The sequence below is a fragment of the Corvus hawaiiensis genome, chromosome 6, assembly GCF_020740725.1.
Source record: "Corvus hawaiiensis isolate bCorHaw1 chromosome 6, bCorHaw1.pri.cur, whole genome shotgun sequence".
Classification (NCBI taxonomy): domain Eukaryota; kingdom Metazoa; phylum Chordata; class Aves; order Passeriformes; family Corvidae; genus Corvus; species Corvus hawaiiensis.
Genome location: NC_063218.1, coordinates 52287673 through 52300889, shown reverse-complemented (window position 1 = coordinate 52300889; position 13217 = coordinate 52287673). Strand labels below are relative to the sequence as shown.

General features: G+C 40.5%; 1 protein-coding gene across 8 annotated transcripts in view; it reads right to left on the bottom strand.

Moving 5' to 3' along the window:
* TUB (TUB bipartite transcription factor) overlaps positions 1–13217 on the bottom strand; it is a 146725-nt gene that overhangs the window by 44339 nt on the left and 89169 nt on the right. For all 8 annotated transcript variants that reach the window (XM_048305758.1, XM_048305760.1, XM_048305755.1 and 5 more), the window contains exons 2-3: positions 3659–3710; positions 2172–2334 (exon numbers count right to left, since the gene is read on the bottom strand). In XM_048305758.1, the coding sequence (XP_048161715.1) occupies positions 2172–2334; positions 3659–3710 (215 nt within the window). The remainder of the gene's footprint in view (positions 1–2171; positions 2335–3658; positions 3711–13217) is intronic.

Sequence of the window (13217 nt, the reverse complement as noted above, 5' to 3'; positions counted from 1 at the left end):
AGGCAATAAAACACTCTGCTAGGTTATTAAATTCTTCTAAGCTGGCTCTTGCAAGCCGCATGGTTTATTACAAGGAGAGCTATCCCAAGGGATTAACAAATGTCATGTTGAATACGAGAAACACTATATTTTTTTTTGCTTCTCTGAAACCTTGTGAAACATTAAAAGGGTTTGAGAGACAAATTTAGAACAAAGTGATTTAGGGAGAATAAATCCTACCTAGAGTGTTCCAGTGAATGGTGTGGTACAGTATGACAGGAAGGGTCACTTTTACCTTAAGAGCAGTTAGTCTCACTTATAGTGAGAAAGTCCACTCTGGTGCAAAATTTAGCTCAGTTAGCGTGCATATATGAAATTTGTTACCATTTATGGGATGATAATGTCTTTTTCTCTGATCTGTGAAAATTAAAACCTTGACCAACGGAAAATACGGGGGGCTTAGTAAACAGCAGCATCTCTGTACTATAAGACACTACTTCTTAGAACAGCTCTGTACCTTGGGTAAACTCTTGAGTGAAAGAGAAAAAAGACAAAGTTTTTATTTTGTCTGATTAAAAAATAAACAAACCAATTGTTTTTGCTAAATCAAATTTTTTGGTCAGTCTGGAAAGAAATTCAGTTTAATCTTAAAAAATTACATCCCAGACCCTGAGAAACAGACAGTAAAGAGAGAGAAATATTACTAATTTTTTTAATATTTACTAGAAAAAATATAATTAAAATAATACTAGAGTAGAAAAAATAATTCTCCATCTGAAACCACTTATGGTATCCTATTTGCTTGCAGAAACAAGATTAAAAAGGCCCATTATTACCAAAACCTCAACATTTAAACAATGCAATTTCCAGATTCTTACAGTAAATTCTGTTGCTGTAATCAACCAAAGATTTCCACCAACTGCTAACCGGGAGGAAAGACTCTGAAACCTGCATTTCTCAGAGCAGGATTTGTTAGTCCTCTAAATACCTACCTTGTTCTTGTGGAAAGATATGATCACCAAGTGAAAATAAAACAACAGGGCAGACAAAGAGTACAGCACATGCAGTAAAATTAATAGAAATTTGAACTGAATACTGGGTTAAGTTTTTGTTTGTATAAGAGTAGGATACTGGTTGGTCATTTTTTTTTTTTAAGAGGTAGATTCACAAAGGCATCTTAAGATTTAACGTCTAAACCCAAAGCCAAAGTACCCTGCCACCTAACAGCATTCTCAACCAGAAAACTGCCAACTGCATTCCCAGTGTCAGTGGATTTCAGCTCCTGTCCTGCAAACCCATCAATAATCAGGGAAGGAAGCCTTTTGCTATTGAAGCTTATTAATCCCTTATGAATTAAATTCAACTTAATGATCTGCAAAAGAAGAAAATTGAAAAATTGCTGCTCTCTATATATCTTGGAGGTGTTATCAACCTGGAATGATATCTACAAGAGTCAAATTTTGGACAAGGATTACCCAAGCTGCCCCTTAGGAAATCCTGAGGAAAAGTATGCACATACCATCTTTAGGGGGCCAAAAAGCATGGGCCATATGAGGACAGAACTAAATAATGCCTGCTTTCCTTAGGATTTATTTCTGACAATATTATTAAGGTCTTTGAAAAGAAATGGAATTATAATGTTTTTTCTCCTGTGGGTGTGACACCTGAAGTGTCTCTGTCCCTACTGGATCCTGTAATCTTTAATAAGAAAGTGGAGACATCGTATAAATTTGAAATGTTCTTCTCTACCTGTTTTAATGGACTTTGCAGAAGCACAGTATCTTTGAAATTATTATATTCAGTCCTAGCTGAATTTAGCTAATAGGTTTGAAATTTGTCATTACCACTGCCAGGCTTAAGCAAAATTACATGCAGAGGAATATAGAGAGTGGAACCCATCAGCTTTAGTTAGTAGGAGCCAAGGTTGAAGGCACTTAAATAGTCATGGCAGAAGGGACAAGCTGTCTCTTTCCCAGTTCAGCACTGAAATGACAGCTAGTTACCTTGCTCCCTCCTGTTAGGCTACAATCACAAGTTCTGATGGTTTTATCCCCAAACACAAATAAAGGATATCAATTATTTACTAAAATATGCAAAACAAGAGCCTTTGTTCTCATGAGCATAAAATGAACGGGGAGAGCACCACACTAGGACTCTCAGCAAATACACCTGCAAGAGGTGACACTCTGTACCATGATATATGGTGCTGCTGTTGCTGTTGAGATAGGATTCAACCAGCGGGGCCTGCTCCTCTGAATGTTTCGTCCGGCGCGTCCGTGCCCGACTGTCCACATTGGACTGAACCATCAGTGGCTCCTGGCGCTTCTTTTTCTGCTTCTGTTCTAGCAGTGCTCTCTGGAGAAAACACAGAGAAAAGCATCTGTTACTGGCCTCCAAACAGCAGCAACCTACGATGGAAAACAATGGTCAACTTTACACCTTCCCCAGCAGTTGGCAAGCTGGATACTGGGATGTCGGGTTTTACGAAATCTTTCCAAAAAACCACAACCAACCCACTGCTGAAACACCTTCTGCTGAAAACAGCAAATAATTAAAATACATTGTTCTGAGAAGCCTACCAGCTGTCAGAGCTTGCTTGGAAATAACCTTTGGGAAAACAACAGTGTGAGAAAACTGGCTGTGAAGCAATGGGAGGGTAAGCAAGGGCATGAGGCAGAGATGCCAATTTCAGTTTCTGTAAATTAAAAGCAGGTAATTGCAAACTAGAATCGAGTGATAATACTGGACATGAGCCTAATTTAACAGCTATAATAGGTGAACTTTAATTAAACACTTAAATTTCTTAGCTAGACCTGCTGAAAACCAAAACCTTCGGCATCCATAGGGACCTTATTTGAGCCCTCTTCTTCAACCTCGGAGAACTGAACTGTTAATTTTACTTATCCTTTACCTTACCATTTCCTTGCTTCTGTACAGCGATATTTTAGCTTCTAGAAAGGAGATGCAATAAAACTGAAGAATAAAAATGGAGGTGAATTCTTTCAGCTCCATAAGTTGTGTTAACACCTCAACATGACTCCAACATAATCAGAATTAAGTACAGGATTATGGCATAAATAGAAAGTACTTGAATTTGAAAATGAGATGCTGGTAAACAAGCAAGCTGATGAAATAGTGGGAATAGAAAAGGATAAAATTAAACTCACAAGGTTTAACTATAAAAATGACATTTTTTGAGAAGGGGACCACAGAAATCAAAGTAAAAGCAGAAACCTCAACTTCCATTAAAACTTGATGACACAATTCCCTCAGATTTCATGCAAGAGGTTCTGACTCCCTTGTACAAGTCACATAGGAATACAGTCAGAAAATAGGCAACACAGCACACAGTGCCACTAGGTTACAGCAACAAGGGCTAAATCCACTGAACAAAAACTTTGTGGTTAACCTCTGTTGGCTGGTGTGACTGTTCCATCAGTGGGGTAACAAATACATTGTACATCAGCTTAAAACGAGTCCAAGGCAGTGGGAATCCCTCAAACCACAGTCAGAAGACAAATTTTAATGGAAGCCAGACTTCTGAGTTAAGTTCAGCCTCCACAGATCTCTACTTTGCATCCCCCAAACAAAGGATGCAATTTTCTATCAATTATCAGTGTTTTCATTACTCCAGGATTCAGACTTTAGGGAGCAAGAAGGTCTTCCTCCATGATCCTACCTGTCTGTCAAGCTTCTGCTGACGCAGGCTGCTCCCCTCATCATCCAGAACACTGCAAAGACAAAGAGTACATAATTTATCGCTCAAAACAACACCTAACAGCACCCAGTGGAGGAAACTCTCACAGGAGTTATCCATACAAAATTCCCACTATGTTCCATGGAAATTTGCCTGCCCTAAACTGAAAAACTTGGCCCCAGGGGATTTAAATGCAGTCCATGAAAAATCGAAAAACTCTGGCTCACATAAACTTCAACAAAAAATATATATTCAGGCAGTTCACAAAGAAATGCAAAATCCACTGTCTACAGCTTGGTTTCCTTTCCATTCTCTTCTAAGGCAAAACATCAATGTATACAGCACTGAAATTGAAAATTTGCATATAAAGCCTGGAAAAAGGGAGGAGTGTAAGTGAACTGCTTAGCAACTCAGCAGTATTTAAAATTATGTTAGGAAAATTACCCGCCTAATCTTTCGCACACTGAAAACCATAATTTATTCCTGAATATCTGAAAAGTCACACTTATTGCCACACACTTCAGCACTTCGAGGCTGGCAAGATAAACAGCATTGCTCAGTGCCATATTTCTCTCTACTAATTGTAGCTAGTTGGCAGATCAGCTCCTGTGCATTCAATCATTTTCATTAATTAGATATTAAAGACTGGTATTGAAATCAGAAAGCTATTTTTGCTAAGTATTTTATCAAACTACTGACTAGGCTTTGTTTTTCTGCAGAACAAAGGTCTCTATTGTAAAAACACTATGGTTAAACATTGAACACAGATAATTGAATCTTTTAAAGAGTAATATGTCATCTACAAGGAAAATAGTGCTATAGAACAAAAACAATAGCCTCCTAGGAGGAAAAATCATTTTCTCTTACAATACACTTTTACAAAATGTCAGCCCCTTCTCTTACAATTACTCTTAACAATCAAAAAGAAAAAAAAAAAGATCCAGGACAAACAGACCTGGATTCTGACCTACATACAAATCAACAGTAGTGCAGTGGAAATTTCATAAAAAAAAGTGAATGCCATGTATTAAAACACAGCCTTTAGGAGACAGTAACATTATAGTAGAGTTAGACAGAACAGCTAATAAAGGCATGCAGAATGCCACCTTTCCAATGCCAGCATTATGAAAGACCTATAATTAAGCATTACTGGTAGCATCAGCCTTTTACAATTTTTCTTCGGTTGTATGCTACAAAAGGCTGATGTTCCACGAATTGAAACTGTGCTGTTCAACCACCTCAGGTATGAAATTACCATCTCTTGTAGAAGTCATGTATTACAGAGAGTCCACAAAAAAGATTAAAGAAAAAAAAAAAACTCCCACTCATCAAAATGTCCTACTTTGCACCAAGAATTCTTCATCTTAAAAATTACAGAAGTTATAAAAGGAAGACACACATTCCTCCCTGGTATACAATATCAGGTTTGCAGAAGAGTGTTTCACTACAACTGCACCAGTCTAAGCTGCACTACTAGAAAGTAAAACTACCCTGATGGAGATTTTCAGCCAAACAATCGAGTAAAAGACGCCTAAGTGTAAAGTTGCAGGCTCAATGGCCTGAACAAATCCTCCTTATTTCAGACAATGCTGGAAAAAAAGCCCAAACCGTGTAACAATGCTAATACAGACCCCAAGATCTGCAGAGGCAGCAATGCATATACCATCCTAGCATCCATTTCCCGGCATGACACACTGCACAGAACAAGGGGGCAGGAAAATGTCCTGTGTCCTGCGTGGGAAGCCACAACAAGGCAAATTCAGGTTCAGGCACAGCTCCTTCATGTCTCTTAAATGCCTAACCTTAGCATGGTAAACATGGCAGTTTAAATAACACCAAGCAGCAAACCCCAGGCAGAGAATGGTGTGATCTGCATTGATTCAGCATTCCATGAATGCAAAGCAACTATCAGATAATCAGAGGACTGCCAAAAAAAAATAAAACTCCATCCAAAAAACTATGGATGTTGCAATGCTAAATCACCTCTCCACATTGCCCTTCTTACTGCAAGACTTTTTTTTTAAAGCTTCTGAATATATGCAATCAAAGCTGAGACCGAGAGCAGCATGCTTTGAAAACCAAATGACAACCTCATCTGGAGCTTCCAGCTCCTTCATTATCCCACTTCATATTTTATACAGTTCTGGGGTAGTTTTCCACAATGTTTTCTAGGTATGCATTAATGACAAGCCTTGTATTTAACATTCCACAAATACAACTGAACTCCAGCTTTCTTCACTGACACCAAGATTCAGCAGAATAAGGTTACTTCAACAATCCTCTCTCTCTCTCCAGGTTGCTGGACTGGAATGAGAATGCCTTGCTCTCACCAGCCAGCCACATCACTCTTCTGAATCCTTCACAGGGTAATGTTAAAAGGCCCTCATGACCACTAACTCTGTCTATTTTAACAGTTACTCTGTTTCAGTATCACTGAAAAGCTGCAGTTCTGTCCTTTCTTGATGTCTAATAACGCTTATGCAACTCCAAATACAACAAGGGTTCAATTTAGCTTATATATTATTCTGCTGTAACAACAGAGCACTCCAGTTTGAGACTGCACTTTGTCACTGTTTTCTGCAGAACTACTGGACCTTGGAGTTGCTGACCAGCAGCCAACATTTCACATTCCCCAATTTCCAACAGACAAAGTCTTCTGAAACTGGGTGACTTCCAAGATATGCCATTAAGGGATGTCAGGGTTTAAATACATGCATGCATAACTAAGTAAGTAAATAAATAAATAATATAAGCTCTGTTTCCATAGCAATTCCATCAGGCCCTCAGTCTTGCTGCCTTGGAAAACATCTGCAGAGGGCTCTGAGATGAAGTGTGTAAGTGCCACTGACCCTTTATCTCACACTTCAGTGAGTCCTTGCAGAAAGATTTAGCAGATCATCTCGCCACGGCATCTGGCAGTCCGTGCATTCTGTCGGATGCTCCAGGGTCCAAGAGTTGAAACCCAGTTCTGGATTTCTGCCTTTTCTTTCTTTGGAAAACACAAAGTGTGTGAGCAGAAGCACAGCCTTTGCCCTTCCTGGTCTTTCAAAAGAGCAGAAATCAATAGCTCATCCCTGTGGAAGGGTTGTGCACATGGTGAGGACCCAGTTTGTCCTGCCCAGTTTTGGAAGGGGCCATGGTTTTGTTGCGCTCAGGTCCAAATAACTGGGATGGTCAGAAACTAAAGGCCCAGTACAGCAGAAAAACAGTGACTGAAAGATGGCAGGAAATAATCTCAGAGAGAGAGAGGCTGTTAGAACAATTCTGCCTACATGTTTGATGTGATGCTAGAAAATCCCAGGAGCAGCATGAAACTCAGTCAGATTTAATAAAGAAATATAACTTTATAATTCATGAAAATTGAATTATTGAAGAGCATGCATACATATTAGCAATCTGCTCAGCACACTGAAGTATCCTGAAAATCCAGTAAGATTCATTTTTACTCCTATTTGATCAAGGATTATACACATCTGTCTGGCATCTTGGCTACGGCTCTGACCCACTTAAAACAAAAAGCAATTTGACACTATGTATAATATTGCAAACAGCCCTTCAGCTCTGCAGTAATGGTCTCATCCAAATTCAGCTGACAAATCACACCTTGTATGTATTTCCTTGCAGATAATTATGCAGGGAAAACCCATCCTTCTATACAGAACTCGAACAATCCACCCCTTAGAATTTACTAGCTGCTGGGTTTAAGAAGTCAAGCCTACAGCTACCTATTGTAAAGATTCGTATCAGTTGCCTGGACTAACGCCCACAGAGACTTAAGTATTATCTTTAGATAGCATTATTTTCAAATTTATAGTAAGTCGGGCTTACTATAGTGCTCCATGTCATAACAAAGATGAAAACATACGCAAGAATTTTTAGTATTCTAAGCTTTTCATAATCTCTATTCCTTAAACATTTCAAGAGAAACCCAAGACCAATCAGGTTTTAAGGATGAAGCTTCATGATCACAGGAAGTTCCACAATTTACTACTGAGATGAAGGCAGAAGATTCTGTAAGTCAACATCTTGCTACATTTTACTGTAATTCCACATGGGCTGATTTCATTTTAAGTAAAATCTGAAAAGACTTAATTCAAATAACACTTTTCACAGCAAGTACTTTGCCTTTGCTCTTTGAGCATGCAAACTGCTTGTACTTCAAGAAGCCATTGCAAGAAAAAAGAATTAAGAAGAAATATTTCTAATTAGAATGTGCAAGATGCATGCAGTCACTGATTTTATTTAAGGATTTTTTTAAAAGAAAAAGTCTGACACAGTAAAGCAGCTCTATTGTTTCTGCCTGACGAACAAGGCAATGCTTTTGTTCCTTCCTGACACTGCTTCATAAAGGAACATTTTCCATGAAAATAACTTTTTTACCAGGACAAAGGTCCAAAATCTCCCCTAGCACATCCCTGCAGCCCAGCACTAACTGCACCAAGTATAGCTCATCAAACAAGCAGACTCATAACTACCACTAAACCTTAACATGCTGTTTAAGAAGTGTCACCTTTGCATTTTCTATTTTTGTTGCTTTATGATAACCCATTACTAAACAGCAGCACCCAAAATCTCTATGTGAAATCAGGGACCTTTGCACAAGCAAAATGAATATACATAGGCAGGGAAAATTCCTGAGACAAACAGTTCACACTATAAAAAGATGAAGAATTGGATAAGAAATTGTTCCTCCCATTTAGAACACTGAACCAGAAGCAATGGAAAATTAGAGGTGGTATTTTCATCTTGAGTTTCTTCTGCCATATTGTGAACTGCAATTCAAAAACAATGGATGATCAAACCAGATAGAAAGAAAAAAAAATACACCATATCAGACTACTCTTAAGATCACTCAGATCTTTTCCATACACTCCTGCTGTGAAGAAAGCTGCTATGCTGCTGTGTCAAGACAAACAGGTTATGGGATCCTTAAGAGCAGAACAGACTCAAAAGAACAAGAATGGGTGTAATGTGCCATTTGAACACTACAGTCTCCAAAATAAAATTCCTGTAAAGAGATAGCACTTGGCTGACTGGATACCATCTGTCATATTCACCCAATTACACTTCTCTGTAAAGTCTCTGTAGTTCCATAAAGCCCAACTGCTCTAGATAATGTCACTGTTAAGCCCTTAGGAACGAGCTTCCCGCAGCACTGATGAAATGCTACTGTAAAAGCCCATTAACGGGGTTAGGGACCTGCAGGCTGAACTCATGCTTCAGGGGGAATAGCACACATTTAGGTTCTTCAAACAAGTGAAATTCAACCAGTTCCTGCCCAGTGAAGTCAGCAAAAATGCCAACACCTGCAAATCACCACACCCCACATAAAACAAGGTCTGCTCCCCCCTGAACGCCATATGCTGAGCACACCAGAAACCACTTGGGAGAACGTTATTGTATCAGGCACACAGGCTAACCAAAGACTTATAAATGATGCAAATCACTCTGAAAGACTGCAAGGGCTCCCCTCATGCCAGGAATCATCAAGGCTTTCTGACCCTAAAGCAGCTGCTCAGTCACCTGATTTAGAGTAAAACTTGCAGCTGCTGTCTTTACAGTAAAATGAGTGACTCCTGGGCCACCTAAGCAAGCAGAAGTCTGGATATTGAGGAGCAGCCCAAGGACACTGAATATTATTTTGCCCTTCTACTGCCAACAGCAGCAACAGCAGCTCTTGGACTTCTCCCATGACATGTTCACAGGGCAGAGAAGGCAACAGCCTACCCTTACAGGACACATCCCAGTTACCACTGAACTGACCAGGAAAGTACAGACACCAGGAACTCCTGAAGAAATGGAAATTGCATTTCTTTAGGCGAAGCTTCAGAGGAAAAGTGTTTCACTGTAAAACCCACATAATAAATAAAAGCATGCCTGTCCAGGTGTACAGCATCACCTCCTCTGCCTGTGCAGAAGACCCTTAAAGAGAATAAAAATAATAAAGCAAAAGGACAGGGAAAAAAAAGCAGAAACAAGAAACAGATATTTGTATGACAAGTATCAGCACCAAGCCAGCCACAAAACAGAAGACGCAGAGGATCATACACTGTGCTGACGATCCAAATGGCACTACAAGTAATGCCTGCAGGGCAGATGGCTGATAGCAGAGACTGCATGTGTAGTTGCACAAATAATTACAGAACCAAATGCTTTATTTGCTTCTCAAATCCTGGATGGCAAACTAGTTTAAAAATCAGCAAATTAATGAGACCTTCCTGAAAGGTTGTTGGTGCTATTTGCTCCAGTAAGGTTTATCTAAATGTCCTTTGTACATTAAGATCTATGACACTCATTATGTCTGGCAACAGTTCTGCAGATTAACTGAGAGCAAATGTAACAACAGGAACACATTCATGAATTTTTTTCTTAATTCCATGTAGATAATTGTTAAGATTAACTCCAGCCAAATCCTCAGAATGGCCACACAATTGTCAGAGATCAGGCTGGGAAAGCTAAAACCCTGACAGAATTAAATCTGGCCAGAGATGTCAAGGGCAACAACACAAGCTTCTATAGGTACACTGCTGAGTAAAGGAAGACTAGGGAAAACGTGGACCCTCTCCAGAAGGAAATGGAAGACCCAGTTACCCGGGACATGGAGAGGGCTGAGGTACTCAATGACTATTTTGACTCAGACTTCATTAGCAAGTGCTCCAGCCACACAGCCTGAGTGCAGACGGCAAAGGCAGGGACTAGGAGAATGAAGCACTGCTCTCCATAGAAAGTCAGGTTTGAGACCATCTAAGGCACCTAGAGGTGCAGAAGGCCACGGGACCTGATGAGATGCATCCACGGGTCCTGAGGGAACTGGCAGAGGGAGTGGCTAAGCCACTAGCAATTATATTTGAGAAGACATGGCAGTCCAGGGAAGTTCCTATCGAACTCAGGCACATGGAAAATGAGGGCATGATTGGTGACAGCAAACATGGTGTCTGTAAGGGCAAATCATGCCTGAAATATCTGGTGGCCTGCTCTGACAGGGCTACAGCATTGCCTGTGGATGAGGGAAGAGACACAGACATCATCTACCTGAACTTTTGCAAAGCATTTGACACAGTCTTGCACAACATGCTTGTCTCTAAACTGCAGTGGCATGGATTTAACAAATGGAGCACTCAGTGCATAAGGAACTGGCTTGATGGTCACACTCAAAATAGTTGTGGTCAATGGTTCAATATCCAAATGGAGACCAGTGAGGAGTGGCATTCCTAAGGGTGGGGATTGGAACTGGCACTGTTTAACATTTTTGTTGGTGACATGGACAGTGGGATCAAGGGCACCCTCAGCAAGCTGGCTGACAACACCAAGCTGTGTGGTGTGCGGACACACTGGAGGGAAGGGATGCCATCCTGACAGGCTGGAGAGGTGGGGCTGTGTGAATCTCATGAAGTTCAACAAGGCCAAATGCAAGGTCCTGCAGCTGGGTCAGAGCACAAGCACAGGGAGGAGAAGGGACTGACAGCAGCCCTGAGGAGAAGGACTTGGAGGTGATGGTTGATGGGAAGCTCAACATGACCCAGCCATGTGAGCTCTCATCCCAGGAAACAAAATGTGTCCTGGGTGGACCTTTTGGAGCAAGTCCAGATGAAGGCCAAGAAGATGATCAGAGAGATGAAGCACCCTCCTACAAGGAAAGGCAAAGAGAGTTAGAGTTGTTCAGCCTGGAGAAGCGAAGGTTCAGGGGAGACCTTGTTGTGGCATTCCAGTGCCTGGAGGAGCCTAAAAGAACAATGGAGAGGGACATTTTACAAGGGATAAAACAGGACAAGGGGGAATGGCTTCAAACAGACAGTTGGTTTAGATTGGATATTAGGAAAAACATTTTTACTGTTTGGGTGGTGAGGCACTGGAAGAGGCTGCCCAGAGAAGCTGTGGATGTCCCATCCCTGGAGGTGTTCAAGGCCAGGCTGGATGGAGTTTTGAGCAACCTAGTCTAGTAGAAAGTGTCCCTACCCATGGCAGGGGAGTTGGAACAAGATGATCTTTAAGGTCCCTTCCAACCCAAACCATTTTATGATTCTGTAACAGCATTTTGGTCTGTTTTAATTAGAACAGTTCATCAAAATAGATCTCCAATTGTTACGACTTTAGGGGTATATGAAACCAACAGCAATTGTAGAAATCAAATCTTATAAATGTTTCACTCAGACTAAGTTTTTTAAAAACCCATCAGAGTCAGGTATAATATATTGCTTGATGCATGTATTACAGGATATATATAAAAACAAACACTGACCATTCTTGAACAAATAACCCAAGAGACTCTCAGTGCGAAGGGAACAACAGGAGCCCTGCAGATACTTCAGACATGCTTTGAAGTAATGAGATCCAGCTTTGAGTTAAATCAGAACAAAACTGTAGTCAGAGAGAAAAAGAAACTACAGTTTAGGATCTGAAATGCCTAGGCTGACAGCTTTCAGTGAGGATGATAAGAAGCCAGGAAAAGATCTAGTGAGATGAAAAGCAAAACTATTCCCTACAGTACACTGCATGTTTTGAAATAACTGAACTACAGGGCTGCCACTACTGCCCTGGAAAGATCAGTTGAACTAATATTTGTACAGATTCATTCTCTGCAATTACACAGAACTGAACAAGATAGCAATGGCAGCAAATTGCAGGTAATGAAAATATCACCTACAGGAAGAGGGATGGCTGGGCTGTTTCTTGCCCTCCCTCAACACACACAAACTCTGAACACAATGTCAGAGAAGGAGTCTATGTCCCAAAAGAGAGAGGTGAATTTAATAAACATGAATGATGGAGTAGTAAAACACAATAGCCTTTGAGTGATCTATGCTAAAATTGTATTTAAAGTAGTTTGATGAGAAGTGCCTGAACAGGAGCGAATTGGGAAGGGAAAAAAACCACCGTGACCTGGAGGTACACTACCTGCAATGCAGATGGATCCAGATGACAAATGACATGACTTTCAGGAAGTGCCTTTATCGAAAACACATCACTGCCAGCCACTGGAAAGATCCAGGTTTCTCTCTCAGTACCAAAACCCAGCCAATCTCAGTTTTAAAACAGTAAAACATATGCACAAACAAACCAAACCCATTAACGTACAAAGCATCCAACCACAACTAACAGTAAATTAAATGGGCAGAAACTAGGGAAAAGTATTGTCTGGATAAGGAGACTGCACTTACACATACATACACTGCAGAACAAGAGTTCTCTGCCTGGACCACAACAATTCTCCCACTCCAGTACTGCTGACCAGGTAAAAGATGTCACCTAGAACAGACCTCTGCTTTTCTGATGTGGAAAACACTGTGATGTGATGAAGAGAAAACCTGCACAAGATGACTGCTGGCTCCTTCCCCTCCCTGTCCTATACCTGTTCTATGAAACTTGGTTTCATCCTGTTGGCATCTCCTGGGCCTATTTTACCTCAAACAGTACAACCTTCCAAGACACCTGTAAAATGAGAGTAACAAACAAGTCTTAACTCCTCTTGGAAACACCTTTGTGAAGCAAGAATGAAGCCTCACAGGTGCGGTAATTAACCTAGAAACAATGCTGGCCTTTA